Below are 26,059 nucleotides of genomic sequence, written 5' to 3'. Positions count from 1 at the left end.
GTGGGAGCAGCGGGGGTTTGTTTGGGTTGTTCTTTGCCGGGGGGAAGAATGTTTGAAAACTATTTGAATAGAAATTCAAACAATGTAGACTCTTAAAACATATTTAAAATGTTTCCTAGGAAAAGTGTTTTTTAAAAAAAAAGTTATGGGGATGACTTGTTTCAAGGAGGCCTCATTAGTAAGTAGATCCTCTTTGAATAAAACTGCTTTGAATGTAATGCTTTTGGATGTAAAAAATGCCAACTTTGCTAACAAGGATGATACTAGCATTGTTTCCCCTCAAGTCTCTTATTTTTCTTACTGATCATTACAATTTCCATTTTCCACTACCAACTTTCTGCATGATGCAAGTTTATTAGCCAAAAAATTTCCTTTGCTGGGGTCTGGCATTGCTCAGCTTAGGGTGTCCTACTCTGGAGTCGAGTGGGGTTGGGTGTTCCTTACACGTCCTTCGGGTTTCTCAAACTGTTTTGCAGAATTCAGTATTTAACATCCATCTGGGCAAAGGAAGCGAAACCTGAGTACTGAGGAATAGGTCTCGCACAACCTTGGCTATTGCAACTGGCTTCTCTCATCTTGTCCATGAGACAGTTTGTTCCATAGTCCCAACTACAAGGTGAGAGATCCAAGTTTAATCCGTACCACTCGCAGAGGGGAGCAGGACTGAGCCCTGTTTCACAGCTGCTGCCCGCCCTGCTCCGTGTGTGGTGGGTATGGTTTGAGGCTCAGGGTTGAACTCCAAAGCGGATAACGAGGAAGCCAACCTCTGCACATACACACCAGCCTGTGGTGTCAGTGCTAGTTTATCGGTACCATCAGCGGGCCCCACCACAGGATGGACTTGCTGGACTGGTGAGAAGTCCAGCTCCATGGATTTCACTGGAATTCAGCGTGAAGATAGGGCAGGAATTGTAGACGCCACATCAGCGATGTAGGTGGATGGTGAACTTCTTAAATGTTACGTGTTTAGATAAGGGAAGGGATTTTCTAGTGGTTGTCTGAGTGTTTAGATATCGATTTGTTTTAGTGAGAGCTAACAGCACTGTCCCCAGGAGAGTGTCTCCTGCTCTCAGAAGAGCGGAGGCTTTCTCCAAGCTGGATGAAATTCCATTTCTATGGGGAAAACACTGGAGAAATTGAACCAGCCATCAATCTTTGGCTGCTTCTGAATGTCTAAAGGGTGACAAAGCAAAAATGCTACTGCTGGTTTCAGCTTTGATTTTACAGGCACAGATCCAACCCGTTTGTGAAGTTGTTCCTTTCATCGCCAGAGTGGGGATGTGAGATAGCGATCCACAACCCAGTCTCATGGTTTGATAATGTTACCAAGGGGGACTGCTGCCAGCTCCAGCTGAAAGCCTGGCTGCTGACATGTTCCAGTACAAGGCTGGGTTTGTAGATACTTTCTGTGCTTTTGTGAGTGCTTCAGCCACTTGCTGAGTTCGTAGTGTGGTCAGTGGTGTCACTGAGTCCTTCTGTGAAGAGGAGAGGTAAGAGCCTTCTGACAGGGCAAGCAGCAGCAGCAGCAAGCTGTTTTCCAAGACCCAGCCTGAGCCAATGCTTTCCCCCAGCCCATGTTCAGATAAAATAACTTTTTATTGTAGGTTGGGTGCTTTGGAGAGTCCCAGTGGGAACTAAACCATTCTTAAAATAGCACTGTGACGTATTTTATTACCCAGATTTATATCTGCTTTCAACTTTCTTTACAAATACAAGCTTTCCATTTTAATTCCAGTCTCAGATATTAGTGTTGCTACTGAGTAACACATGTGTGAAAGGGGGTGTTGCACAGGAATATACAGCTTCACAAACTAACCATTTCCCAGTACTGCTTTGGAATCCTGACACCAAAAGAAACAGGGTGGGGGTTTTTCTTTTCTTCTTTTTTCAATATGAGCTAAAGTGATCAAGTTGCAGATCAGTTGCAGTAAAGCAGAACGTGCTTACGCACAATTACAAAATAGCTTGGGGACAATAACCAACTCCTGTCTTGGAAGAAGCAGCTGCTCTTGGTTTTTGTTCGCTCTCACAGCACTTGGGAATTGCTCTGTGAATAATCGAGTTCTAAATATGTCTCTGCCCGGTTGCTTCAAATGCTTTCCATGAAAAGGCAGAAGATTCTGAGGCGGGCGGTTTGTCAGTAACAAGCTGGGTATTATTTCTGTTGATAAATGGTTGTCTGAGTCTCCAAACCAGGTCTTTGATATCCCTTCTCAAAACTTAAACTGAACAGAAAATTGAATATATTGTTGTTTGGTATGTCCACTTGTAATCTCTTTTGAATCCTCTTAAACTCAAGACTCAAAAGATGTCTTGTGAAAGCCACTCTTTCAAAGGTCACTGAGGTTTTACGTTAAGAAGAAAACCTCAAGTTCTTTTTTGTGCAGCATATCTCTGTGTATTTCTGTCATGTCGCTTGTTCTGCTTCTTGCAGCATCAGCTCCAGTCCTTGTCTTTTCAGTCTCTTAATCATTAATTGCTTCAGACCTTAAGAAGACTAAGGGAATTCAAAAGAAATGCTCTGAATGATTAATTCTTTTCCCATAAAAGCAATACACTTGCTGGAATTCTCAGCTGCAAGCCACGCTGGAGCTGTTTTCCCCTATCAGACAGAAACACCCTAGGTGGGGATAGTGCACAGCTATTGAGCCTAAAACTGCATTTTGTCAGTTTGAGACGTATTTTTCTGCAGGAGGCTCCACAAAACAACAGCAGTGTAAAAGGCAACGCAGCCACATGCAGTCCTTGGGGCACAGGAAAGGAGAAGCTGTCGTGCTGGTTCATCAGTGTCTGTCTCTGAGGGCAGCTCACAGCAGATGTTTAGACAAAGGAAGAGAACAGAAAAATGCCTGGGCAGTTTTCCTCGGGTTCATCCTTGTGATTTTTGACAGTTGAGGACTGACATGATAAGGGATTTCTTGAATTGAAGACATTTATTTAAAAAGTAAGAAGAATTAACTGGTGGTAGGAGGGTCTGAGTAGGTGTTATTGCAGCAGGCATGGATTTCAGAGGATATGCCTCTGCCTCATCTCTGCTTCAAGAAGTCACAGACATTGGCAGATTTCCAGTGTTTACACTACATCCTCCAGTCTTCAGCTTCCTGGTAGCAACAGTACACCGATTGCGCAGGAGATTCATCAGGCCTTTTACACTTAGCAGGAAATATGCCAACCTAGCAGGTATGAGGCGACTTTTTTGTACACATGCTGATATGCTTGTACCTTCCAGATACAGCTGTGCTGCTGCACTTGCCTGAGCATAGCAGGCAATGCTTCTCTTGCAGTACCACAAGTCCTGTTACATCTATCATGATATAGAGGATGTCGTCTGCTGATCTGGGGGTGTGTCCAAAGCCCTGGAAGAGAGCTGCCTGGTAGTATGTCACTGTTAAATCCCATCATGGGTGAAATCAGGTCAGACAGTGTTCATAAGATGTCAACTTTCAGCACTTCCCACCTGCTCAGTGAAGGAAAGTTTGGTCAGAAAGGAAAGGAAGTAGCAGCCTTTAACAGTAAGCGTTGGACTCTCGGCAGGATGGCCAGGTATTTATCCCTGGTTATCCACTGGTGATGCATTTACAAGGTTAAACAGAGCTCTGACATTAGTGGAGTTAAATAGAGCTCTACCAGCTCGTTCCTGGGGTGCTTTGCAGTGCCAGAGCAGAACAGCCATGTGGGATCACAGACACTGGGCTGAGGAAGCTGGTGGTTCTGCTGTTGGTGGAGCTGTTGGTTTGGTTGGTATTCTGGGGATTTCTGCCTGCTCACACTCCCCTCTGGAGAACAGCCTTTGTTTTTCATTGTCTGTTTGGTTTTCCCCACTTTGGGGTGGACAGGGACTTAGTGAGTAACTACATCCTCACTCAGGATATTCAAACCAGGTTGTCAAGATTTGGGATGGTGTGGGCTCTGAAGATTATTCTTTTCTTCTTTCACCCATTTCAGAGTGTTCTTTTCTGACTACGGGCTATGGTTTTAGTCTTTCCCTTCCTCTCCTCTTTTGTCCCTCATTCACCTCCCACTGAGAACCTGAAGAGCTGGAACTGATCTCTGCCGATGTCCCAGCACAACTGGGAGAGACAACTGTTCGTCTGTATTAGGAGCTAGTCAGTCAGTGGGATGCCATCCAAACCCAAAGTTTAAACGTATGTTATTTACTGAATATTTCCACACACAGTAAAATTACAGCTACAATTCAAAACAGCATCTTTGAAACACTGGAGGAAATGAATCATCGTGGGATCTTTCGGGGTGGATGGAGGCTGCTGTGAAGAGAGCTATCACCATTAGGACTTTCTCTTCTTTTAGGCTGTCTGAGAATGCTTGTGGTTCCTCAACACTGAAGCCTGAATCCTGCTAAAAATAAAATAAATAAAATAAACCCTCCTCTATTAATGCCTTTGCTATGAGGAAGAAGACATGTCTGTTTATAGCATTGCCCTCTCATGGTGTGCACAGCGGAGATCGGAGCCGGACGCTCCTCCTGCCAAGGCTGTGGTGTTGGCACGAGGGTTGTGGCAGCTGGTTTTGGAACTGAAAACAGCCTCCGTGAGAAGTCCTGTCTCTTCAAGCCAGAGTTATCAATGCAGTGGCCACACCTGTGTATGTCAGGAGAACTGAGAGCAAGATGGAAAGAGGAACTCTAAGAACTCTGCCTCCACGTTGATTTACGAAGTGGATGTTTGTGAACAAAACGAGTTCATGTGAAATGTCCAGTCTCCTCCGAGTGCTCCTCAGGAGGAGGAGAGTAGTGGAGATGTGCAGAAGCTGCCTGCACTTGTGTGTGCAGGGTGCAGGACTGGAGCAAGCTTTGATCATAGCAGCAGATCTGTCTCTTTTGCCTGTCAGCAGGTAAATGCAAGTACCAAACCCCTGCAGCAGCTGCAACTCTCATCCGTACCTCATGTTCTGATCTAGAAGCAGCATTTTGATTTTTGAATGTATATTAAATGGACTCATTTCTGTTAATTCTGACTTGCTTCATGTCTCAGGGAGGCTTTTGAGATGGGAAGGTAAGTTCTGTGTGGAGCTGATTTGGAAGGCAGGAGCTCACTCTGGCAGGGTTTCTGTGCAGTCACCCAGGGCTCCTGGGCCCATGGAGGGCTTGCTGTAGGACTGGGACGTGCTGTGCTGCATCAGTGTGGCATGACACACAAATTCACCTGTGCTTTTTACTCACAAATCTTTTATACTCAACCCTAATATTTGCATGTACTCTCTTGACCTCGTTGTACGTGTAGCAATGGCTTATTTTAAGTCCCTTCACCTCATTGCCTGTGTCTGGCGCTACACCTAGAGTGCAGGGTCATGTTTCATGCTTTCCTTCTGGATTCATTTTAGGCCATCTCTTCTGGTTTCCAGCCCTTGTTGTCTAGTAGTATTGTATTAGTCTGTTCTTTGGGTTGTGTGTGGATAATGGGTGGAACAGGTTTCTGTGCTACAGGGTAATTTATTGGCTAGTTATCAGGAGAAAGTCAGTTTGCATAAAGTTGCAGATGGTTTCCCCTGTACGCAGTCAGGACCTGGTGACTGGAGGAAGAACATCTGTGTCATTTCCCTGCAGCTGACCGCAGGCATGTCTTCACTGCCTCCATTAGTGTGTTTTGGCTGTCACCACCAGCCCTCTCTCTGGGACATAACATGGGCTGGTAGTCATATTTTAATGCACTGGATTATGTCTTATGGGTTGTATAAGCACTCCTTTAAGACGTGCTTTCAGCACTGAACAATGATTTGTGTCCGAGTGTAATTCAGGATTCGTTTTTGCTCACAGCTGAATGAAGGTAGTCGGTGGTTTCCACACTTCTCTGTGCTGTGTGTATTTAAGTGCATGATTCAGCTCTCACGTATGCGCTTAGGGTAGGGCCTTTAAGCAGGTGATCGTATCAGCAGATTGTCTCTGGGTGTGTTTTAGATGGGAGACCTGGATATTCTCCAAAGGTTTCTCCTGTGTAAGTAATAATCTTCCCAATTTACATCACTGCAACTGAGAAGAAACTAAGGCTTTTGTATTGAAGTTTTCAGCCTCCGTGCACTGAACCCTCTGTGTTTATGAAATGGATCATATTCAAAAGGTAGAGACCAGAATAGAGCTGACATGACTCATACTGCAACCAAACAGCTGGAAAAAGTGAACAATAAATCAGCTGGCTGTTCTAATTTGCTGAAGTGGTTTAGGAGGAATTTTAACTTATGAATGCAAACCCTACTTGCCAGTTGTACAGATAATACTGTACTTTGTGTCCAGGACTGTTGATCTGAGTTCTTATTGGAATCAGATGTGTATTTTAAATGGAGCTGCTGAAGGGATAATGCCAGGTTGCATTTTTGGACTTGTGGCTGACAGTGTCTCTTAGGATGTAGCTGCTAGGAATGCCATTAACTGTGTTTCTCCTCATACAGGGACCTGAAATAGCTTATGCAGTCACTATGGCTAGGGTAGGAGGAGGCTCCTCCATGGCCATGTTTTCTTGTCCCAAATGACTTTGTTTACTTGCTCTTCAAGGGATGGAAGGGAAGGGGTTGTTTTTAGGTTTATGTGTAGATGAATTTAGGGCTATTTAGAGACTGAAAATTGAGCTTATCTATTATCTTATGTATTTTTCAATGCCTATCACCTTGGCAATAAAGCTGAAGTTCTACCAGGTTTATTTTCAGTGGTTTACTGTAGTTACTAAGAGTTAGTCTTAATATATAGTGTTTTGGCAAGCAGGCTATAAGGAGCAGACAAGTATTTCCGTTTTCACTATGCACTGCCATCAGCTGTTAATACTGTGCTCAACTGCCTTCCTTTCTCTGTTTCATGCAGCATCATGTCCTGAGTGTTTTACTGTCAGAACTTGAATGATTGTGTACTGTTTGCTCTCCCAATCCTTGTAAATTCATCCCAGTTTTTATGGGTCTGGTGAAGGATCAGACTGAAACCAAATGGCTGCGTGGGTAGTCAGAAAGTGTTGATTCTCCTCCAAGCGAAGAGCTAAACCTGAAGCAAGCAAATACCTTCATTTGTTCTTTTCAGTGTCATTATTTCAGATGGTGATCTGGGGAATGCAAATCTTACTCCTGGAGTGTTGCAACCTGTTGATTCTGTTGGTCTTGATGGTGCCAGCAGGATTGAAGCACTTGCAAAACACAGTGTGACTTACGGTTTTCCTGTTGTTGCAGCAGAAATACGGTGTCAATTTACTGCTTCTAGTGCTTTATATAGGAGGCCTCGAATGCTGGGAGGGGAGGGAGTCTTTCTTTTTCTGAGGAGATATATTATCATTTCTTTGGAGCTGTCTGTATTCTCCTGGCAGCTTTTGGCAAATCAATAGCAGGAAGGAGAGAATTAGCTCGTGGAAATGCAAATGTTTGCCCTCGAGGTACAATAAGTATTGGTGCACAAGAAGCATTTTTGCAGCATGACTGTTGTGTGGATACAGACTCTACTAAGATTTACTGTTCTCCCTGTATTTTATCAATTCAGTCTGTATTTGCAAGTTATTTTGATGCTCTGTAAGTATTATCCATTAAAAAAAAAGCACAGCCTTTGCCCTCTAGAAATGTAGAAGTGGTTCCAGAAGCAAGCAGCAGGTGGTTTAGATACTCTGTGGTGTAATATTGTGCTGGCTGCAGACCTTCCTGTGTGGGCTTTGTTTATGCAATGAGTTTAGACAAATTATCTGAACCTGTCATGAACTAGACACTGGAGCTGTAAATGAGAACAACCACATGGTGCTCGGGTCTCCCACCACTTCTTTCAGTCTCCTTTAATTCAGCCAAGCTTTGCTGAGCAACCCTATGCAGGTAAGTCCTTACCTTGTTTGTGGGTATATACACGGGTGAACCGCCACAAATCAACTGTAGCTCCATAAAAAATGTTATGCTAATTTTTCTCTTGTAAGCAGCCAGTTAGTGAATAAAAGCTGCAAGGAGGTGAACTGCTGAACTGTATTTTGAATGTGAGGGAGATGCATTGTGAGACAAAGGAAAAGAAGCCCCTTGCCTCTGCAAGCACTGTTGCTTTTATACCAGGATGCTGTTAAGGTAGTGATTAGACCTCTGGGTTCCTCTCTTTCATGTAAATACTCACTTAAATTGCCTCTTTCCTTCATAAGACACAGACTCCATTACAGCTGAGTCTATTTAAATGTACCACTGCACTTAACTTCTTTTTTCATCCACTATTTTTACCAGCAATTTTCCACTTCTTTTGTGACTGCCCATCCAGGTAGTGGGGGCTTCCAGGAGCACCATGACAGAGAGGATGCACAGGAGGGCAAGAATGTCAGGTTTGCTGAGCAGAGAGACTGCATGGTCTCTGTGCCTTTTCATAGAATCACAGAAGCATGGAATGCTTTGGATTGGAAGGGACCTTAAAGCTCATCCAGTTCCAACCCCCTGCCATAGGCAGGGACACCTTCCACCAGAGCAGGTTTGTGACCTTTGCTCTGAGGCAGCAGCTTCCAGCCTCAGGAAAATCATTTAACACTTCCCTGAAGAAGCAGCCTCTAAATTCTGCCACTGGTCTGTGAGCCAGACGCAGACTTTGGCACAGGGTCAGCTCTCCTCACCTGTGGCCTCCTGTGTTCCATGTTTGGTAAGTAGGGAGCATATCCCTGTCATTATTCCTATCGGCCACTCTCCATGTTGTGGCGCTCTCAGCTGGGCCTGTCCTGACTGTGTCCACTGCACATCTGGATACCATAATAAGTTGTTGTCTTCCACTGTTTGCTCAAATCATTGGATGACTTTTCTCAAGTTCTTGTTTTTATCATTATGCAACCAAGTGTCATTTAGCTGATCCATCTGCACTGAAATCCTGTATTCCAAGCCCTTTTCTTGTTTTCCTTAAATAACTTTCCTTTGCATAAGATGTTGGCTCTGCATAGCGTCGTTTCTGTGACTAAGCTGGACAGTTTTATTAACATCAGCTTGAAACATGCCCTTTACCAAGTCTCCAACAGAACATCCTTTTGGTATGGTCCTGGCGATCCTATCTGGCATATGCCCTCACTAGAACAGCCAGAGCACAGATTGCTGTGCCTTGGTTTAACAATGCACCATTTGCTGACAGCAATAATAAACCATCCCAGCTGCTGCAGTATATCCCACTTCCTCCCTTCAGACATGTTTCACATTAATTTTTACCAAAGACCACAATAAAATGCTATTTATCAGTTGTAGCCCTCACTCCCTCTTTTTGCCTTGTACACTCTGCAACTAGTTGGCAATGCAGGCTTGGACCGAGGGCAAGATACAGAAAATGCCAAGTTAATTGGAAGACCAAATAAATTGATCTTCCAGAATATCACATATGCTTTTAAGTATATACTTGCAGATTACAATATATCCTAGAAGGGGATGCTAAAAAAGGAGATTATCCCAGTTGTTTTGCCCTCAGTCTGTGACGTTTGCCCACGTATGGCACTGTACAGGTGTTTATTAATAAAAAGTCCAAAGTATTTTTCCATTTGGAAGGGACCCATCTCTTTCCAACATTGTGCAATCCACTCATCCTGGTTTGGGTGTGCTGCAGCTGCAGAAGCCTTTCACAGCTGGATTCCTTGAGTCAGGGTTCCAACATTTTTCTTCCCTGGGTCTCAGACCTCTGACATGCTGAACTTCCTTCACAGGCTCAGACACAGCAGCAAGACCAAGCCATTGTTTTTGTGATCTATTTCAGCTTGAGAATTTCCAGTGACATTTTCAAAGATACCTTGATTAACCAGACTTTGCCAAGGTCCATTTCAAAACAAACTGCATCAGCTTGGACAGCAGAGGAGCAGAGTGTTCTGATGAGAGAGAGAGAAAAAATATTCTTATGGAGAGTGGAGAAAGCACAAAATGGGGCTTCTCTTTCCTCCATGGAAGTTTTGTTGTGAACTTCTGCAGGTGGAGGATTTGGCTCCTCGTTTAAGCTACTTTTGAGAGATTCTCAAAGTGGGAGCCACAGACTGTCAGTAAGTCATCCCTGGGTGTGTTAAGAGTAACCAGCAGCGTAACTCCTGTAGGCATTAGTTTGTTGCTCCTATCATTCCTGTTTGACCTTCCTGCATATTCATAGCCACATACCAGGAAGCAGGTCTGAGGAGGTCCCTGTGTATCCCTTGGGCAATGTCTGGCATGTGCTGTGCCACAGACACCCTGATGCACCTCCAGGAGCCTTCCACCCTTGGTAAGAGCACACAGCTGACTGTTCTGGGGGCCCCAGTGGGAAGTTCACTGCAGAGTTTACTTACTGCAGACACTTGGGAATGTGACAGACTGGTTGCTGAAGTGTGAGATCAAGAACAAGCTCTTTACTCGTTTTTATGCCATCAGCCATACTGTGCTGTGATTCCATTGAACTGAAGAAGTTTGGAAGCTGTTCTATTCCTGACACAGGGTCTTGCTACACCCTCAGAAATATTTGGTTGTGGAATTACTGAATTAGCTCTTGTTCTGTCACCACTCAGACTTCTAATGCCCTTTTACTAACACGTGAGCTGAAATACACCGACCCTCTCAGAACCCCCCAGTGCATTACTCTGACAGTAGCTCGTGTGGTGATTGCATTCAGGTGCAGACACACAAAGCACATGCCAAATTTTACATCTTGCTCCTCTGACAAGTTCAGAGAGATGAGGGTGTATTCCCTCTACCCTCAGGTTATTCTGTTATATCCTTTCAGTGCTGCTTCATCCTTCTCATCTCCAAAATCTCCCTCTCTACAGCCCTTGCCATCTGGAACAGCCTTTCTGTTCCTTTGCATCCCAACAACTTTCCAGTTTTCAGCTGACAAAATATTGCCTCTCTTGCTGATGTCTCTTAATTTCTTCCTTTCTCATTGGCCTTATGACTAGATGTTTGGCTTGTTCGAATGCAGTCACAGTGTTGGCTGCAATGGATAGCATATTGTCTGGAGTTATTGCCTGCTGGGATTAAGCATCTGTAAATGGCTGAAGGAGTCTCTGAGGCTTCCAAGAGGACTGTTTGCACAAACACGTTACGCCCCTGTATCGCAGAGGGGGTGGGTGTGTTCGTCCCTGATAAAAGATTGGCTTCTGCGGTTCATCTTCGCAGCAGCAAGAGGAGGGAGCAGGAGAGGAGCTCCCTACAGCTTCTGTGGGAGAAGGGAGAAGCCCATTTGCTGTTAGAAATGGGCAGCCAGGACTTCAGTTACATTTTTCTCACCGTTTTCTGCACAGTGGCTCTGAAGCTGAGCTGTGTTAGCTCCATGTCTGTCACAGGGCTTGGATATGTTGTTACAGCAGCTGTTGTGCTTTCAGCTGTGGTAAGTGATTAACGTCACAATTAAACATTGAAAAACAACTGCTTTGCAGTTACTTATGAGAGTCGCTTTCTTCTAACTGTTTGTAAGGAGTTTGTCCAATGTTATAGTGGGAATTTGGGAGGAACGAAGTTGGGCTGACTGGAATCATGATGATGAAATTCATTGCTTTCAGTCTTTGATATGATTTCAGCTTAGGAATCACCTTGGTAGCTTACTTGCTATTTTGCTTTCTAGTTTCTAACACTCTCTATTTCTGCCTTGAAACCTGAGCGTTTTGTACTTTTGTCCATCAGCTGCTGTGAGCTATTTTCTTTGTCAAAATCCTGGATGCTTCTAATGTATTTTCCTTCCCTATTATCTGACACTCCAAGGCATGCTGTGATGTCCAGACAAACTTCCTTGGCAATACAACAGAAATGTTTTATTTCCTTTCAGTGTTAACAGAGCAAATTATTTTGTAATATAGAAAAGTGTTCATTATGTTTGTTAAAAACAGGATTACATACTCTTAATACGCTGTGTAAGTGTGACAATGCACATATTAAACCTAAATTGCAGTGTCCTTAGGGCAGGATGTTGTGTATATTATTGCAGTTCCTAGAAGGGAGCATTTACACAGAAGTAATATGGCAGAACAGAGGAGATGGAGAAAGCTGTTAATTGCTTAATTCTTTGTTGAGATTCACAACATCTTCCAGGAAGAGCTGGGAAAGATCACACAGGTTTTAGGAAACCTGTAAATTATGTTTGTGTGAGGTGTACAACAGACAGAGGTAAAAGGGGTTGATTTCCTGCAGTCCTGAATGTTGTGTTTATAGAAAGAGCAGTCAGCAAGGGAATTAGTCTTTCACTTCTGTGCCATACTGGAAAGCTATAAATGAGTAAAGAAAATAGAGTAAAATCAAGAGGTAGGTAAAAAAACAGACAGAAGAGAGTCTAGGAAAGAGTAAGTCAGGAATAAGCCAGGAATTAGGCTTGATTGGAAGTGAAAACACTGATGAATTGAGGGGGGAATCCCCCTCCTCTGCTTTTTTAATTTTTTCTTCAAAATTTAGTGCAAGAGAAGAGCTAACTTTGCACTTGTTGCCTGGAACAATACTTACGAGATCAGAAGTTTGTCATTTAAACACTCACCTCCTCATACAATGCATATATTGAACACCTTTCTTTATCTCATCCCCAGCCTGTCAGCATGGTGGAACACGCTGAGTTTGCGAAGGCTGGGAAGGAACCTGGCCTGCAGATCTGGAGGGTCGAGAAATTTGATTTGGTACCAGTGCCAAAAAACCTGTATGGAGACTTCTTCACAGGAGATTCCTACCTGGTGCTGAACACCATCAAACAGCGGAGCGGGAACCTCCAGTACGACCTGCACTTCTGGTTAGGTAGGTCTGATGGGATGCCCCTGCTGCAGGAGCCCAGAGTGAACTCTGTTCCTCTCAGCCTTGTCTACTGTTACCCAAGGAACTGGCAGCACAGTGAGAATGCAGTTTTAGGTGCTTATAGTGCTACTTGTCTTAAATATTTGAAATGGTTTTTGCAACAGTGAGTGCAGTCAGAAGTGGCTTTTTCTGATCAAGATGACAGAGGCTCACGGAGCAGACAAGATCTCAGATGAAGGGGTGGCTGAAATTCTTTCTATTTGAAAGGATGGGGGTCAGTTGTTTTCCTCCTGACTCAGCGAGTGGGATTTTTCCCCCTGAAGTTAAGACCTCTTTTACTGGCTTTCTGCAGTAAATGTCACTGAGGAGCGTGGCAAGGCTTTCTCCTGCGAAACCAGACTCTGACAGTATCAGAGTTAAAGCTGCATAAGATACTTGCATGGTGGTTTGTTGTATCTGCCATCTGTCAATAGGTTTTCCACATCAAAGAGCTCCAGAACTGGTGGAACTAGTATCCTACTGGTATCTACAGACTTCATAAAACCTGATAATGTCTTCCTGCAAATTCATTTGTCTGCTCCATAACAAGTTTCCTTCCAAGACAGGGTAAAAAGGCCAAAAAAGTGAATGATGCTTACCAAAGAGGCAGCTGTGAAGCAGTGGCCCTGCAGCAGTTACGATGGCATTGTAAGCCTGCCAGAAAACACAGAGGTTATGCAGCTCTTTGGGGACATTGTTAGAAAAGTTTGGGAATAGCTATTCTGCAGACCTTCCTGGAAACTGACATTCCCAGTAACCTGCCTTCTCCTGGGTGTTTTTGCACAGCTGGATGTAGAGGCAGAATCTCTGCATTCCCTCCAAGCTGCTGCCTTTTAATTTCTTAGGAGATGAAAGCTCTCAAGATGAGCGTGGAGCAGCTGCCATATTCACTGTCCAGATGGATGACTACCTTCAAGGGAAGGCTGTTCAACATCGTGAAGTGCAAGGCCACGAGTCCTCAACTTTCCTGGGGTACTTCAAGTCTGGCATCAAGTACAAGGTAGGTGGTGACTGGAGTCTTTACACAACCAGGCTGAATCCAGTTTGCGAGAAGTGGCGTCCTGCCCACTGCCCAGTTCTCAGGAGAATGAGAATTGCCCTTTTTCCAGTTGCTTAAAAGCCATTCTCAACCAGATGTTTTCAATGAGCTGGAACCGGCAGGGTGGAGAACAGCAGATCCCAGTGGGAGAGCTTTGGCTGAATGAATAATACACAAGCAAAGCCCCAGGAAAGTTTAGGAATCGAGGTTTTGTTTTTCTTCGAGAAGCAGAGGAAAGAACAGTCCCACAGCGTCTGGAATGAGTTTAGGAAACAGCAATCTGAGATACTGGGAAACGCCCACCCGGTAGATTTAGTATCTCCCCACTTGCATAAGAGAGTTTGACCTTCCCAACCTCTTTTTCTGTGCTCAGCCCACCTCCTCAGCACACATAATGTTTTGGTAAAGTAGGCAAATAGTAGTGGGAGTTACTTGTTGATGCCAGTGCAGTAAAGTGGGATAGAAGCAGTCAAAACAATCAATCAAGAGCAGTTTGGTTTGTTAGGAACCCAGTGGCACAGGGGAAGTGATATCAGGTCAAACACTTGCCAAGTGCTGACATTTCCTCATGTTTAACACTTTTCTAGTCTTTCTGTTTTCCGTGTTTGCCACTTGTTTGTTTTCATGCATTTGAATTTGGTTGTGCTTTTTTTGAGGATAACTGATATGGGTCTGACATTGATGAGTAATTCCAAGTGTCTCTTTATCAGCAGAGAAGGTGAATCCTGAGGCTGGGGTAATTTCTGGTAGGGAGGACACATAATACGCATGGAAATACATTCTTCACTCCACCAGTCCTATTAAATCCTATTAATACCTCAGCTTATTGTAATGATCTTCAAATTTGGAGACCTCCAGCTGTAGTGTGTCAGTGTCCCTTACACACTATGGGAATGGATAGCTGGGGTGTATTGGTAGATATATGCTATTCAAAAGCCCAGCCTGGGCACACCAGCTCTCTCTGTTGCTGCCCTTCTTCCCTGTGAGAGGCAAAACCTGCTCACTGGTAGCAAATCAGTAGGATTTTCATCTTTTCCAAAGCCACAGCACAGTGTGAATTGTTGTTCCTTTGCTTTCCCTTAGGCTGGTGGTGTGGCTTCTGGCTTCAGACACGTGGTTCCCAATGAAGTGACTGTGCAGAGGCTTCTGCAGGTCAAAGGCAGGCGAGCAGTCCGAGCAACGGAGGTCCCTGTGACCTGGGAGAGCTTCAACACAGGAGACTGTTTCATCCTTGACCTCGGCAGTGTAAGTACCACATAAAAGCCAGGTTTAGCAGACTTCCAGGGGCAGGAGATGTCTGATTAGTTCATGCAAGGACTTTTTCCCCCACCCTGTTGAAGCTTTCTCAAGTATTGAGCATTCTGAAACAGTCTTTAGCCAGTCTAACACCTTTCAGACCCAGCCATGCTGCCATTTCCTCTAGAGAGGGGGTTGTTATGCTCTGATATCTACATGGTCTTTCTCTTTTCCCTCAGAACATCATTCAGTGGTGTGGCTCCAACAGCAACCGTCAGGAACGGCTGAAGGCCACTGTGCTGGCCAAGGGGATTCGGGACAATGAGCGGAATGGTCGTGCCAAGGTCTATGTTTCGGAGGAAGGATCAGAGCGGGAGGAAATGCTTCAGGTTATTCCCTTGTCCATTTGTCTGTGCTGGGATGGGAAGGGTGGGGTGTGAGAGAGTGGGTGGGATGGGTAGATGGGCTCAGTCGTATGAAGTGTAGTGGTGTAAATGCTCGGTGCAGATGCTGGGATATTAGAGTGGTTTTGCTGGTGTTGATCTGGAAGTTTCTTCTACTTGTTCTTGTGGCTGGAGTTCCTGGGAACAGAGATCTCTTGGATTAGCTGGTAATGGGGTTTTCTCTCTCTCACAGGTTCTGGGGCCAAAGCCCAGTTTGCCAGCAGGAGTTCCCGATGATGCCAAAATTGATACAGCCAACAGAAAGCTGGCTAAGCTCTACAAGGTACCAAGAAACCCCACAAATAACCTTGTGCAGAAGGTGATCCTTGTGCAGTTCGATGGAGGTGGAATTGCAGAGGGGAACCGAACTGATCTGAGTCCTACTTCTGCCTCACTCTGCTGTTAGCTTTTTGTGGGGTTTTGTGTATGAACCTTGGTTGCTTACACTGCACACCCACAGGCTTTCTATTGTCTGTATACCTTTGACTGTAGTGGGACAGCTGGGACTTTCCAGGAATTTTTGAGGGAAAAGTCAAGTGTGAAATGAATGGAGGAGAAAAGGGAGTTTTCCTTTGTGTTATCAGGCATTGTGTTAGGAAGATGACAGGATAGAACTAGAAATAGTGAGCCTGAGAACCAGGATCTACCCCTTTCTACGTCCAGTGAGCATGGTGAAGCAATGACTTGGAAGGTAACATTTGCCATCAGCTAGTGTAAGTGCAGAAGAGTGTCCAAGTCTTTTGGGGAGGAAGCTTCTCTACAGCAGTCTCTATTCATGTGGTGAGTATCTGCCAAGACAGTTTGCAGTGTGGATCTTTATCCATTGGTAAGTGCAGGAACTCAGACTATTAAAGCTACTTGATAGAGGGAGGCCTGTTCACAGTAACCAAGACTGTCTTCCCCAGTTCTTGAGTGCAGTTGGTTTGCTTTAGTAGATATTTTTTGGCTGCTTGTGCACCAAGGGTCTTTACCATTTTGGATCAATCTTTCTTTGGCCCCAGCAGTATCTGCTTTGCTAGAAATACTTGAAATCTTCAGAGTAAGTGCTGTGTTTTTGTCATACTGTTGCTGTGTCAAAGGTGTCCTGTTTGAAAAACAATAGTGCCTGGAGCAGCCAATGCGTTCAAATTTATTTCCCTTCTACTCCTTGAGTTCTGGACTGTGGCCATGGAGCTGGAGGGGAACGGATGATTCCTTACCCGATCTCTGTGCTGTGCTGCCACAGGTCTCCAATGGGGCTGGGAACATGGCAGTGTCCCTGGTGGCAGATGAGAACCCCTTCTCCCAGGCAGCCCTGAACACAGATGACTGCTTCATTCTGGACCATGGCACAGATGGAAAGATCTTTGTTTGGAAAGGTACCATAGAGATGCAGGTGAAGCTGGTTACACATGCACAGGATCTTCATCCAGTTACCAATCCCTGTTTCTTTCAAGCTGGGAAGGGGAACGTACATGGGATGGTGGTGGTGCTTTCAAGACAAGTTTGGATGCATTAACCATCTTGGAAAAGCGCTCTCATCTGAAATGCTGGGTGCTGAGGTACAGGGTCTTTAGTGTGGGGAATTAAAGTGAGGGTCCTGGGAACCAGGAAGAAAAAATCCATATCATAAGTAGGAAGGCACCTGTGGGCTCTCAGCCATCACAAAAGGCATAAAAGAGATTGAACAGTTGTCATTTGCTATGTGGCATCACCTGGCTGGAAGGCTGAGCCCTTCTGCTGTTGCAAAAGGTACCTGGGAGAGTTTCTCTCTGAGTATACAGAATTTTGACCTCTTTTCTCTCTGTTTTCATTAAAGGCAAGAGTGCCAACTCTGAAGAGAAGAAGGCAGCACTGAAAACAGCTTCTGAGTTCATTGATAAGATGGGTTATCCAAAACACACCCAGGTAGGATGTGCAGCCCACCTATGGCTGTCCCCCAGACACCTCTGGGGCTACTTTTCTGCCACACAGGCCACTGATTCCAGAGCACAGCTCATGTGAAGTGTCACCAGCAGTCTTTTAAGTAGCTCCTGTTTTGGGTAATCTACTGTTCTGTGGGGAGATGCTGCAGTGTTGCTCCTGGGCTAACACTGTCCTTGAAATAGCATTGACCCCGACATAACTAGTATTTAACATTTCTTCCTCTCAGAAAAGATCCTCTTTTCTATGACCTCTCTCCAAAAAGTAAAAAAGAGAAGCTGTAGATAAACCTGCCCTTGTTCTTCTGAGGGAGCTCATTCTAAAGGCTTAACACCCCTTCAGCCGCCTTAGAACTCACCTGACACGTCCTCTGCATCCTATAGTGTGTTGAGACCCATATTGCTGGTTGTGATAGTTTGGACCTTCCAGGTGCAGTTACACAGAGGCTTAAAGATTGAGTAACACTGGCTCCTGATGTGCTGGCTCATTTGTTTCAGATCCAAGTCCTCCCTGAGAGTGGTGAGACACCTCTGTTTAAGCAATTCTTCAAGAACTGGCGGGACCAGGACCAGACAGAAGGACTGGGGCAGGCTTATGTGTCTGGTCACGTTGCCAGGATCGAGAAGGTACCTTTTGATGCTGCCACTCTGCACACCTCCAAGGCCATGGCTGCCCAGCACGGGATGGAGGATGATGGCTCAGGCAGGAAACAGGTAAGCAGCGTCAGAATCCCTTGGGGAAGGTTTCCAGCATGTTCTTTGCTACTTGATGACATTCCTGCAAGAACAGACGGAGGCTTCTCCTCATTCCTCCTCCTCCTTGTTACTCTTGCTGTTGCCATCACAAGTGCAATGGGCGAGGGTCTCAGAGCACCTCTCTCATGCACCTGGACATGTGCATTTGCACACAGAAGCGGTGGTGGAGGTTGACAAGGCTGAGTCCTGCCCAAAAGCCCACAGAGAGGTCAGAGCCTCCCCAGTAAAGCCTAAAAGCTCCATTTCTGACCTGTCTGACTGAGAGAAATGGAGATGCTCGCGTCAGGTACAGAACGAGGATCAGTGCTGACAGTCCGACTCCTGTTTCTCTAGTAGGTTTGGTGGAATCCAGATGGGATAAACTGAGGTGCCCAGGCCCGGCTGTGGAATTCCAGGCTTTTAGCTGTGTTCCCCAGCAGGTGGGGCTGCAGGACCGCAAGCTTCATGAGGCTGGCTGTGGGAAGAGCCCTGCAGCTCTGTCAGGAAAGTCTGTTTATTCTGCTGTCACGTTGAACTCGGAATATTTCTGCTCCTATCCTTTTAGATTTGGAGAATAGAAGGCTCCGAGAAAGTGCCAGTGGATCCTTCGACCTATGGCCAGTTCTATGGAGGAGACAGCTATATCATCCTGTACAACTACCAGCACGCTGGGAAACAGGGACAGATCATTTACACTTGGTAAGAAAGTTTTCCTGTTCCAAGTCAGGAAGCACTGGGGCCATGTGGGGCTCAGAGTGCGCTTCAAAAATGGATCACTGCTGCTTCCCACTTACAGAGGATCCTTGGGGGATAAAATTTCACCCTGGATAATCTTCCCTTGCAAACAAAGCACTACCAGAGGGCTGGAATGGTTGTTTTGAAGCAGGACAATGCAGAGAGTTATTTGGTAGCATTGGTTTCTTTTTTTTGCTTCTTTCCCAGTAGCAGTTACTCCGTTTTTTGGATCAAGCTCTCTTTGTCTTTGCAGAGTTCCTACACCTTTTGAGACCACTGCCCTGAAGTTTTGAGATCTCTGCCAGCTCAGCTGGTGGCTTGTGACTTACAGTTCCCAGACTATGCCCTTAAAAAGGAATTTTTCAGCAGGCAGAGAGGGCACAGGCAGTTTGTGTAACTGAAACCAGAAAGGATGCAGCTGGTGTAGGGGCTGCATAGAATCACAGAGTGGTTTGGGCTGAAGGGACCTTAAAGCTTTTCCAGTTCCAACCTCCTGCCACGGGCAGGGACACCTTCCACTAGAGCAGGTTGCTCCAAGCCCCTGTGTCCAACCCGGCCTTGGGATGGGGCAGCCACAGCTTCTCTGGGCACCCTGTGCCAGAGCCTCAGCACCCTCCCAGGGAAGAGCTTCTTCCGAAGATCTTACCTCAATCTCTCCTCTGTCAGCTTAAAGCCATTCCTCCTTGTCCCGTGTACTAACCATCCTTGTAAGAAGTCTCTCTCCAGCTTTCTTGTCAGCCCCTTTAGGCACTGGAAGGATGTGCAGTTCCAGATAACAGTACCAACAGGCATGTTTTTAGACTAGCTGCTAGAAAGATAACAGGAGATAGGCATGAAGATACTGAAGAATCTGTGCTTGTTATCTAGAAAACGTTCTTATCTCCCTCAGTGACAGCAATCACTGTGTTGCAATTCTGGATAATGAATTTCTCCTTCATGGTGAATGAGTGGCAGAGGCTTGATAACCAAGGTTTTCCTCACCTCCTCTTGATCTCTGGAAGGGGTGTGTGTGCGGAAGGGCTGAAAGGAAAACTCAGCTTTTGCCTTGTCCCTCAGGCAAGGTGCTGATTCCACTCAGGATGAAATTGCGACCTCTGCATTCCTCACAGTGCAGCTGGATGAGGAGCTGGGTGGCAGCCCTGTGCAGGTAAAAAAACACCCACCCCCCCCAAATCCACACTGTGGGAATAAATAAGAATATATATAGTTACATATACCTGATACCAGTGTGCAGTACAGAAACCCAGTCATGTAGTGGCAGACTCCAGCCCTGGTGTAGGAGTTGCAAGGAGGCAACTTAAATGCCAGCTACTACACAAGGAAGCTTTACAAGTGGCCTCTATGAGACAGGAGGGGTTTATAGCTGTTGTTTGTTATCTCTGTGCCAGTGGATCACTGGCCAATTAAAATGAAATGGCAACTGTGAGAGCTGGCTTTAAACACTGCTTTGTTTCTGGGCAGGAGGTAATAGCTCAGCTCCTGTAACCATATTCCAGCTGGGAAGATGGTTGTAAAGGCCATTTTTAGTACATCTTGTGCAGCTTAAAACTGACAGCAAGTGTCTTTTTCTCTAGAAACGAGTAGTGCAAGGAAAAGAGCCACCTCATCTGATGAGTATGTTTGGTGGAAAGCCCTTGATTGTTTACAAGGGTGGAACCTCAAGGGTAGGAGGCCAGACAGCACCTGCGGAAACACGGCTCTTCCAGGTCCGATCCAGCACCTCGGGAGCTACCAGAGCAGTAGAGGTATGTGGAGTCACCTCTGGTGTGGTACGTGTAGGCTGTGACGGGACCATCATCCCTTTGAATAGAACAAGGGGCAAACTGAGCTTTCTGATGTAAACTGAAACACACTTTACAAGCTATTGACAGATTCCTCTTCTTCCATGGATATTAGTGATAATCTTGTTTTTCTAATGAGTTTATCAATGTCACCTTAAATACATTTAAGCCATTTTCTCATAAGTCCCTGCTAGATGCTGCACCCTGCACTCTCTGACATTTCTCAAACACTTGGGAGCCATTAGGATCTGGCTGTTGTGACTTGTTCTAATCCCCTGTGACAACAATGCCAAAGAGAGAAAGCACTAAATACCCTCAGTGCAAATAGATCTTGTGCCAGCAGGGGCTGGGAGCCCCACTCCTTTGATACAACAACAAAAGAGAGTCTAAATCTTTGCTGGTAGCTATAGAAGAGGCAAAAGCTCTGGTTTATGTCTGCAGCAGCTTCCTAGGTTTCCAGTTCAAGAGGGCAGGTCCTTGTTGATGCTGAGGAAATGACATTAATGACTGATCTACCTCAGCTGTGGGGCACCTACAGTGCCCCACAAGTTCCTCAATCTCCTGTCATAGCCATGAAGACTGGCAAAATGACAGATCCAAACATTCTTGGCATGGGCCAGAGGTATCTGTTAGGTACACACAGAAACACACATTTATTTACTCTTCTCATATGACTAAGTCTAACTTACCACTCAGATACAGGCAAATATACAGCGTATCTTAAAGCCTCACATGCTGGTATGGAATATTCTGTTTGCAGTTTATTCAATGGCAGGGCCTGATTTTCATCTTGAAATAATGGGCTCTCCACAGAGGATGATGACAACTGACATGTGCAATGTTCTCTCTTTCCAGCTGGATCCTGCTGCCAGTCAGCTGAACTCCAATGATGCCTTTGTCCTGAAAACTCCCTCTGCTGCTTACCTCTGGGTTGGCCAAGGAGCCAGCGATGCTGAGAAATCAGGAGCACAAGAGCTGCTGAAGACACTGGGAGCTCGCCCAGTGCAGGTTGCTGAGGGCAGAGAGCCAGGTGAGGGAGGCACAACAGAGGCCAAGGCAGTTTCTGTGTAGCTGCTTGTTCACAGGAATAATTTCATGGATGTTTTCCTTTGTCTCCCAGAACAAGGAGAGGTGGACACAGGCATAGAGGGGCTTCTCCAAAGTATCCCTGTTTTGTTTAACAGCACCCTCACGCTTATAGGCCTTTGGGACTTTCTGACATAGAAGAGTGCTTCAAGTCCTACCCAGACCACACTGCTGCTGTGGTTCCCCAGAGCAGTTGGAGCAGCAGTATCTCTTTTCTCTTTTCCAGCTAATTTCTGGGCAGCTTTGGGTGGAAAAGCTCCTTACCGTACCTCTCCCCGGCTGAAGGACAAGAAGATGGATGCTCACCCCCCTCGTCTTTTTGCATGCTCCAACAAGAGTGGACGCTTCACTGTGAGTATCAGTCAATTAATTCAACATCCCTCTGACAAAACTGGGAGAAACTCAGTCCCTGTCTGCTCTCAGCCAACCAAGAGGCCCTTATACCTTGTCTTCCATTGTGGTGTTGGCTCCAGAAGGAAAGTATCAACACCATTTTGCTGCAGAGACAGCAGCTAGTTGTGTTGTGCTGTTGTGTCAGCACAGCAACACTGCAGCATCAGGCTGGTTAAGAACTCACATTCAGACCCCTCAAATTTTAACTCATGAATCTTTCAAGTAAAACGAGGCAGAGTTACAAATCTGCATGTGAGTGACATGGTTTCTCTAGGAGGACAGAGACTGATTTTGTGTTCTGTGGACTAAAAGCACTTTTGTGATGTAGCTTGACTGGCACAGTCACATACAGTGTCCAGCCTAATGCATCTCAGCAAGGAGGGGTGAAACTGGGTTTCTCCTGTAAAAGTAAAATGGTGCTTGAAGTAACGTGCTCATCAGAACCTTCTCTTTTCCAGATTGAGGAAGTTCCTGGAGATCTGGTCCAGGATGACCTCGCTACAGATGATGTTATGCTCCTTGACACATGGGACCAGGTATGTCACACTGACCTCAAGATGAGAGGAGCAAACACTATGCACAGGTCGGCTCTAAGCTGAGACCCAAATTACAACAGCTGGAGGAGCTGCTGTAGTACAGAACCGTTTCATCTTCAGGGCTAAGAACAAATCATTTCACTAGTGACATGGAAGAGAATTTACCCCTGGAATCTGAGGAAAGAGTTGGTGTCCTGCCATGCCTTTGCTTAGCTTAAGGACTGAAGAAAACAGGCTCTTGTGTGTCACATGTGCTCCCCCAGAGCATGAACCTCTCAAGGGCAGCATCCTTGTCCCAGCTTGAGAGTACAACATGAATCCCAACATGAACCATCATTGGAATTCAGCACTTCAAGCTAGTGTCTTATTTTTCAGTTATTTTTCAATAACAGACTGTGCATAAATCAGCCAAAAGGCATCTTGAGATGAATTTTTTATGTTTTATGTAAAAATGTCCAAACATTTGCTGTCTTTTCCTGATGTTAAGCTACTGTATGATTTGTTTGTGTATCTAGATGTAGATAAAACACGGTCAAGAAACTGCTCATTATCTACCACTAGCTTTAATCACATAGGTCAACAATCCAGGCACACCAGCATGAGTATGTTCTTGTTCTGTGTCATACTCTGTTCACTGAGACTTTACATAAATTATCCTTTCTTTCACAGAGAGATTGATTGTTGCTAAATAATTCATGTGTCTTTTTAATCTTTAGGTCTTTGTATGGATTGGGAAAGATGCCCAAGAAGAAGAGAAGACTGAGGCATTGAAATCTGGTAATGTCACATTATCCTCTCTGAATTGTTTCTTATTTCCCTGCTGTCAGATCATAAAGCAGGCAATTTAATCTACTGAGAAACATACCTTAATCACAGCATGAAGTTCAGTGCTTTATCAAAGAGATCACATCTCTCAAGCAAGGAAGATCCTTAAGCTCAGCACAAAGAGGTGTCGTACTCAGACACGCTGTGCTCAACCCCAGCACCAAGAAAGGATTGTGGTGTGAGCAGGCAGGTGAGGCTGCCCCTGTGCTGGTGGTTTCTTGCCCCAGTGTTGATTTGCTACAACCAAGTGCCAGAGCAACGGGTGTAGATGAAACCAGAGTGAAAAATTCTGAGTTGGGGGTTTTTTGTTTAAATGAACAATGTGAAACTGTATCCCTGGCATCCGTTTAGCCACAATTCAGCTATTTCAGCTCTTGCCCTCTAAGACCTGAACTCCATGACATTTCCTGCTGCTTGTGTGTTTCCAGCCAAGCGGTACATTGAGACTGACCCAGCCAGCCGGGACAAGAGAACCCCAGTCACCGTGGTGAAGCAAGGGTTTGAGCCACCAACCTTCTCCGGCTGGTTCCTGGGCTGGGACGATGACTACTGGGCCGTGGATCCTCTCCAGAGAGCGATGGCAGACGTGGATGTCTAAGTAACAAGTTTCTTTTTCTTAAATGGAGCAAGTTTGGTGCCTTCAAGAGCTCTGTCCTCCTGCAGGCTGCATGGGAACAGGCAATGCTGTTAATAGCCGATTAGCTGTGCAATAATTACCAGAACCAATCATGACCAGTCACTGACCCTCCTCTTTGCTTTGATGATATTTAATACAATAAAGCTTGTGTGGAATATGTGAAGAATGGAAAGGGTGGGGTTTGTTATGGAGAAGAAAACATTAAACAGAACCTGTAGATCCCACATTTGATCTTGTTTAAACAAATACACCTTAGAGAAGTAAACCCTCCTGGTGCCATCTGTGCCATCTTTTGCACATTCACTCCTTACTAAATGGTCACAGATATGACTTTGGGGCTTGTTTTGCTTTCCCCTCACCAGAATCATTAGCAGTTAAGACTGAAAGAATAGAATACCATTAACGTATCGGGAAGTCACTCGGTAGTAAACAGCATGGTTTTTTATTCAGGATGTGAACAGAAAGTATGCTCCTGGTGTCAACAACAATTCACAGGGGTGGCCATCGACAGCAGCACCAGTGGGAGTTACAGCATCACTCCCCTTCCCCAGGGATTAGCCTCCAGCCACGCAGTTACTCTGTTCCCCACTGCAAGCGTGTGAGCACAGTAACACCCATCATTACAGCTTTGTTAATTGTCTTTCTCCCCCCATCCCAGCTTTTACACTAACTGAAGCACTGACACACAATGCAGACTGGTACAGTGTTTGTGCGGTGCAGAGGAAGAAAAAACCTTTGTAGAACAGCAACAGCACCGAGTAGTTCCAGCCCGAGCAGTGCTTGGGCCCCTTTCCGAAGTGACAAAGGCACAGCGTGTCAAGGCACAGGTAAACACACCTTAAATACCCGTAAATACAGAATAGATGACAGTAGCAGAAAGGGGATTAAAAACCAAGTCAGGACCTATGGTGGCCAGTGTGAGAAGGGCACTTACATCACTGAGCTTGGCTTCTCATTTTCATTGCCACATCCCAATAATTAAAGACCAGATGCCAAACTCGGTGATGGTGGCAGCCCAGAGCCCACTCCCCGCCATGCAGACTCTAGTTCTTCTCATTTTTATCTGTAATTACATCTACTAAACAGGCACACAACATGAATACAGTTTAGCAGACTTACTTACAGCTCAAGACTCTGTGAACTGAAGATTACATGCTTTTGGTGTGAAGTACAAGCCCTTACTGTCACAACAGATACAACAGGTCTGCTCAGAAGCAGCATTAACAGGGAAATCACTACTTTGCTAGAACAGATACATCAACAGGACAACATTTTGAGTTAAACATCACCACAGCTCACTAATCAGAGACATCCCACCTCCTCCGGAACTGAGGTTTCAGACCCAAGTACAATGCAGGAGTCGGTTCTTTGGCCTTTTAAAAACACCTTTAGGACAGACCCAACAACTTTTCAGTGCTTTAGAAGCAGCGTAAATCTATGCGGGCACATCACTGTAACAACAGAGCAGCCCTCAGGGACTGCAAGTATGCTGTATCCATAACTACAGCATAGTTACTCCATTTCACAGATGGAAAGTCCCACTAACCACCATTTCTCAGGAATGGGGAACTATTTTAGAGAGCATGGGCCTGATTTTCAGAAGTAGCCAGTGTACTGTTTTCACTCCTGTATCAACATCCACTGCTTCTCCTTGTGTAAGCTGAAGAACCAATTCACACCACAGCAATCTGGTAACTTCCTGCATGCAGCTACACCCCAAGAGAAGTTAGGGCTGTTCCACTTCCCCTGCATGGCTACAGACCCCTTAAAAGTCAGAGGAATACTTCTCCATCTAGATGTTGGATCTTCACCACAAATACACTCTTTAAAAGTGGGAGGTTGGAGGTTAGAGGTGTCTCATCTGGGATAGTATATGGATACCCGCTTATTTAAGATCACAATCTGCTTGCATTCACTTTGAGAGGTTTTCAGATAGTTTGATTGTCCATATTCACAAACATTACATGTAAGTTTTATAATATGCTTCATACAACACAATAGGTTCCTCAGCAAATCCACTGTAACACCACCAAA

The 26,059-nt window shown here is 45.3% G+C and overlaps 1 protein-coding gene across 1 annotated transcript; it reads left to right on the top strand.

Moving 5' to 3' along the window:
- Nucleotides 1–11,047: 11,047 nt before the first annotated feature.
- On the top strand, nt 11,048–24,269 carry GSN (gelsolin). The gene is made up of 17 exons (XM_010022684.1): nt 11,048–11,257; nt 12,441–12,642; nt 13,524–13,678; nt 14,801–14,962; nt 15,193–15,342; nt 15,590–15,679; nt 16,622–16,754; nt 17,195–17,283; nt 17,796–18,011; nt 18,598–18,731; nt 19,824–19,914; nt 20,342–20,512; nt 21,404–21,578; nt 21,861–21,985; nt 22,486–22,563; nt 23,280–23,340; nt 23,817–24,269. The coding sequence occupies exons 1-17, from the start codon at nt 11,123–11,125 to the stop codon at nt 23,984–23,986; spliced, it is 2,337 nt and encodes a 778-aa protein (XP_010020986.1). The 5' UTR covers nt 11,048–11,122; the 3' UTR covers nt 23,987–24,269.
- Nucleotides 24,270–26,059: the final 1,790 nt, after the last annotated feature.

Source organism: Nestor notabilis, unplaced genomic scaffold, assembly GCF_000696875.1.
Source record: "Nestor notabilis isolate BGI_N333 unplaced genomic scaffold, ASM69687v1 scaffold9579, whole genome shotgun sequence".
Classification (NCBI taxonomy): Eukaryota; Metazoa; Chordata; class Aves; order Psittaciformes; family Psittacidae; genus Nestor; species Nestor notabilis.
The sequence above is the reverse complement of the archived record's forward strand: the minus strand, read 5'-3'. Positions and strand labels throughout refer to the sequence as shown.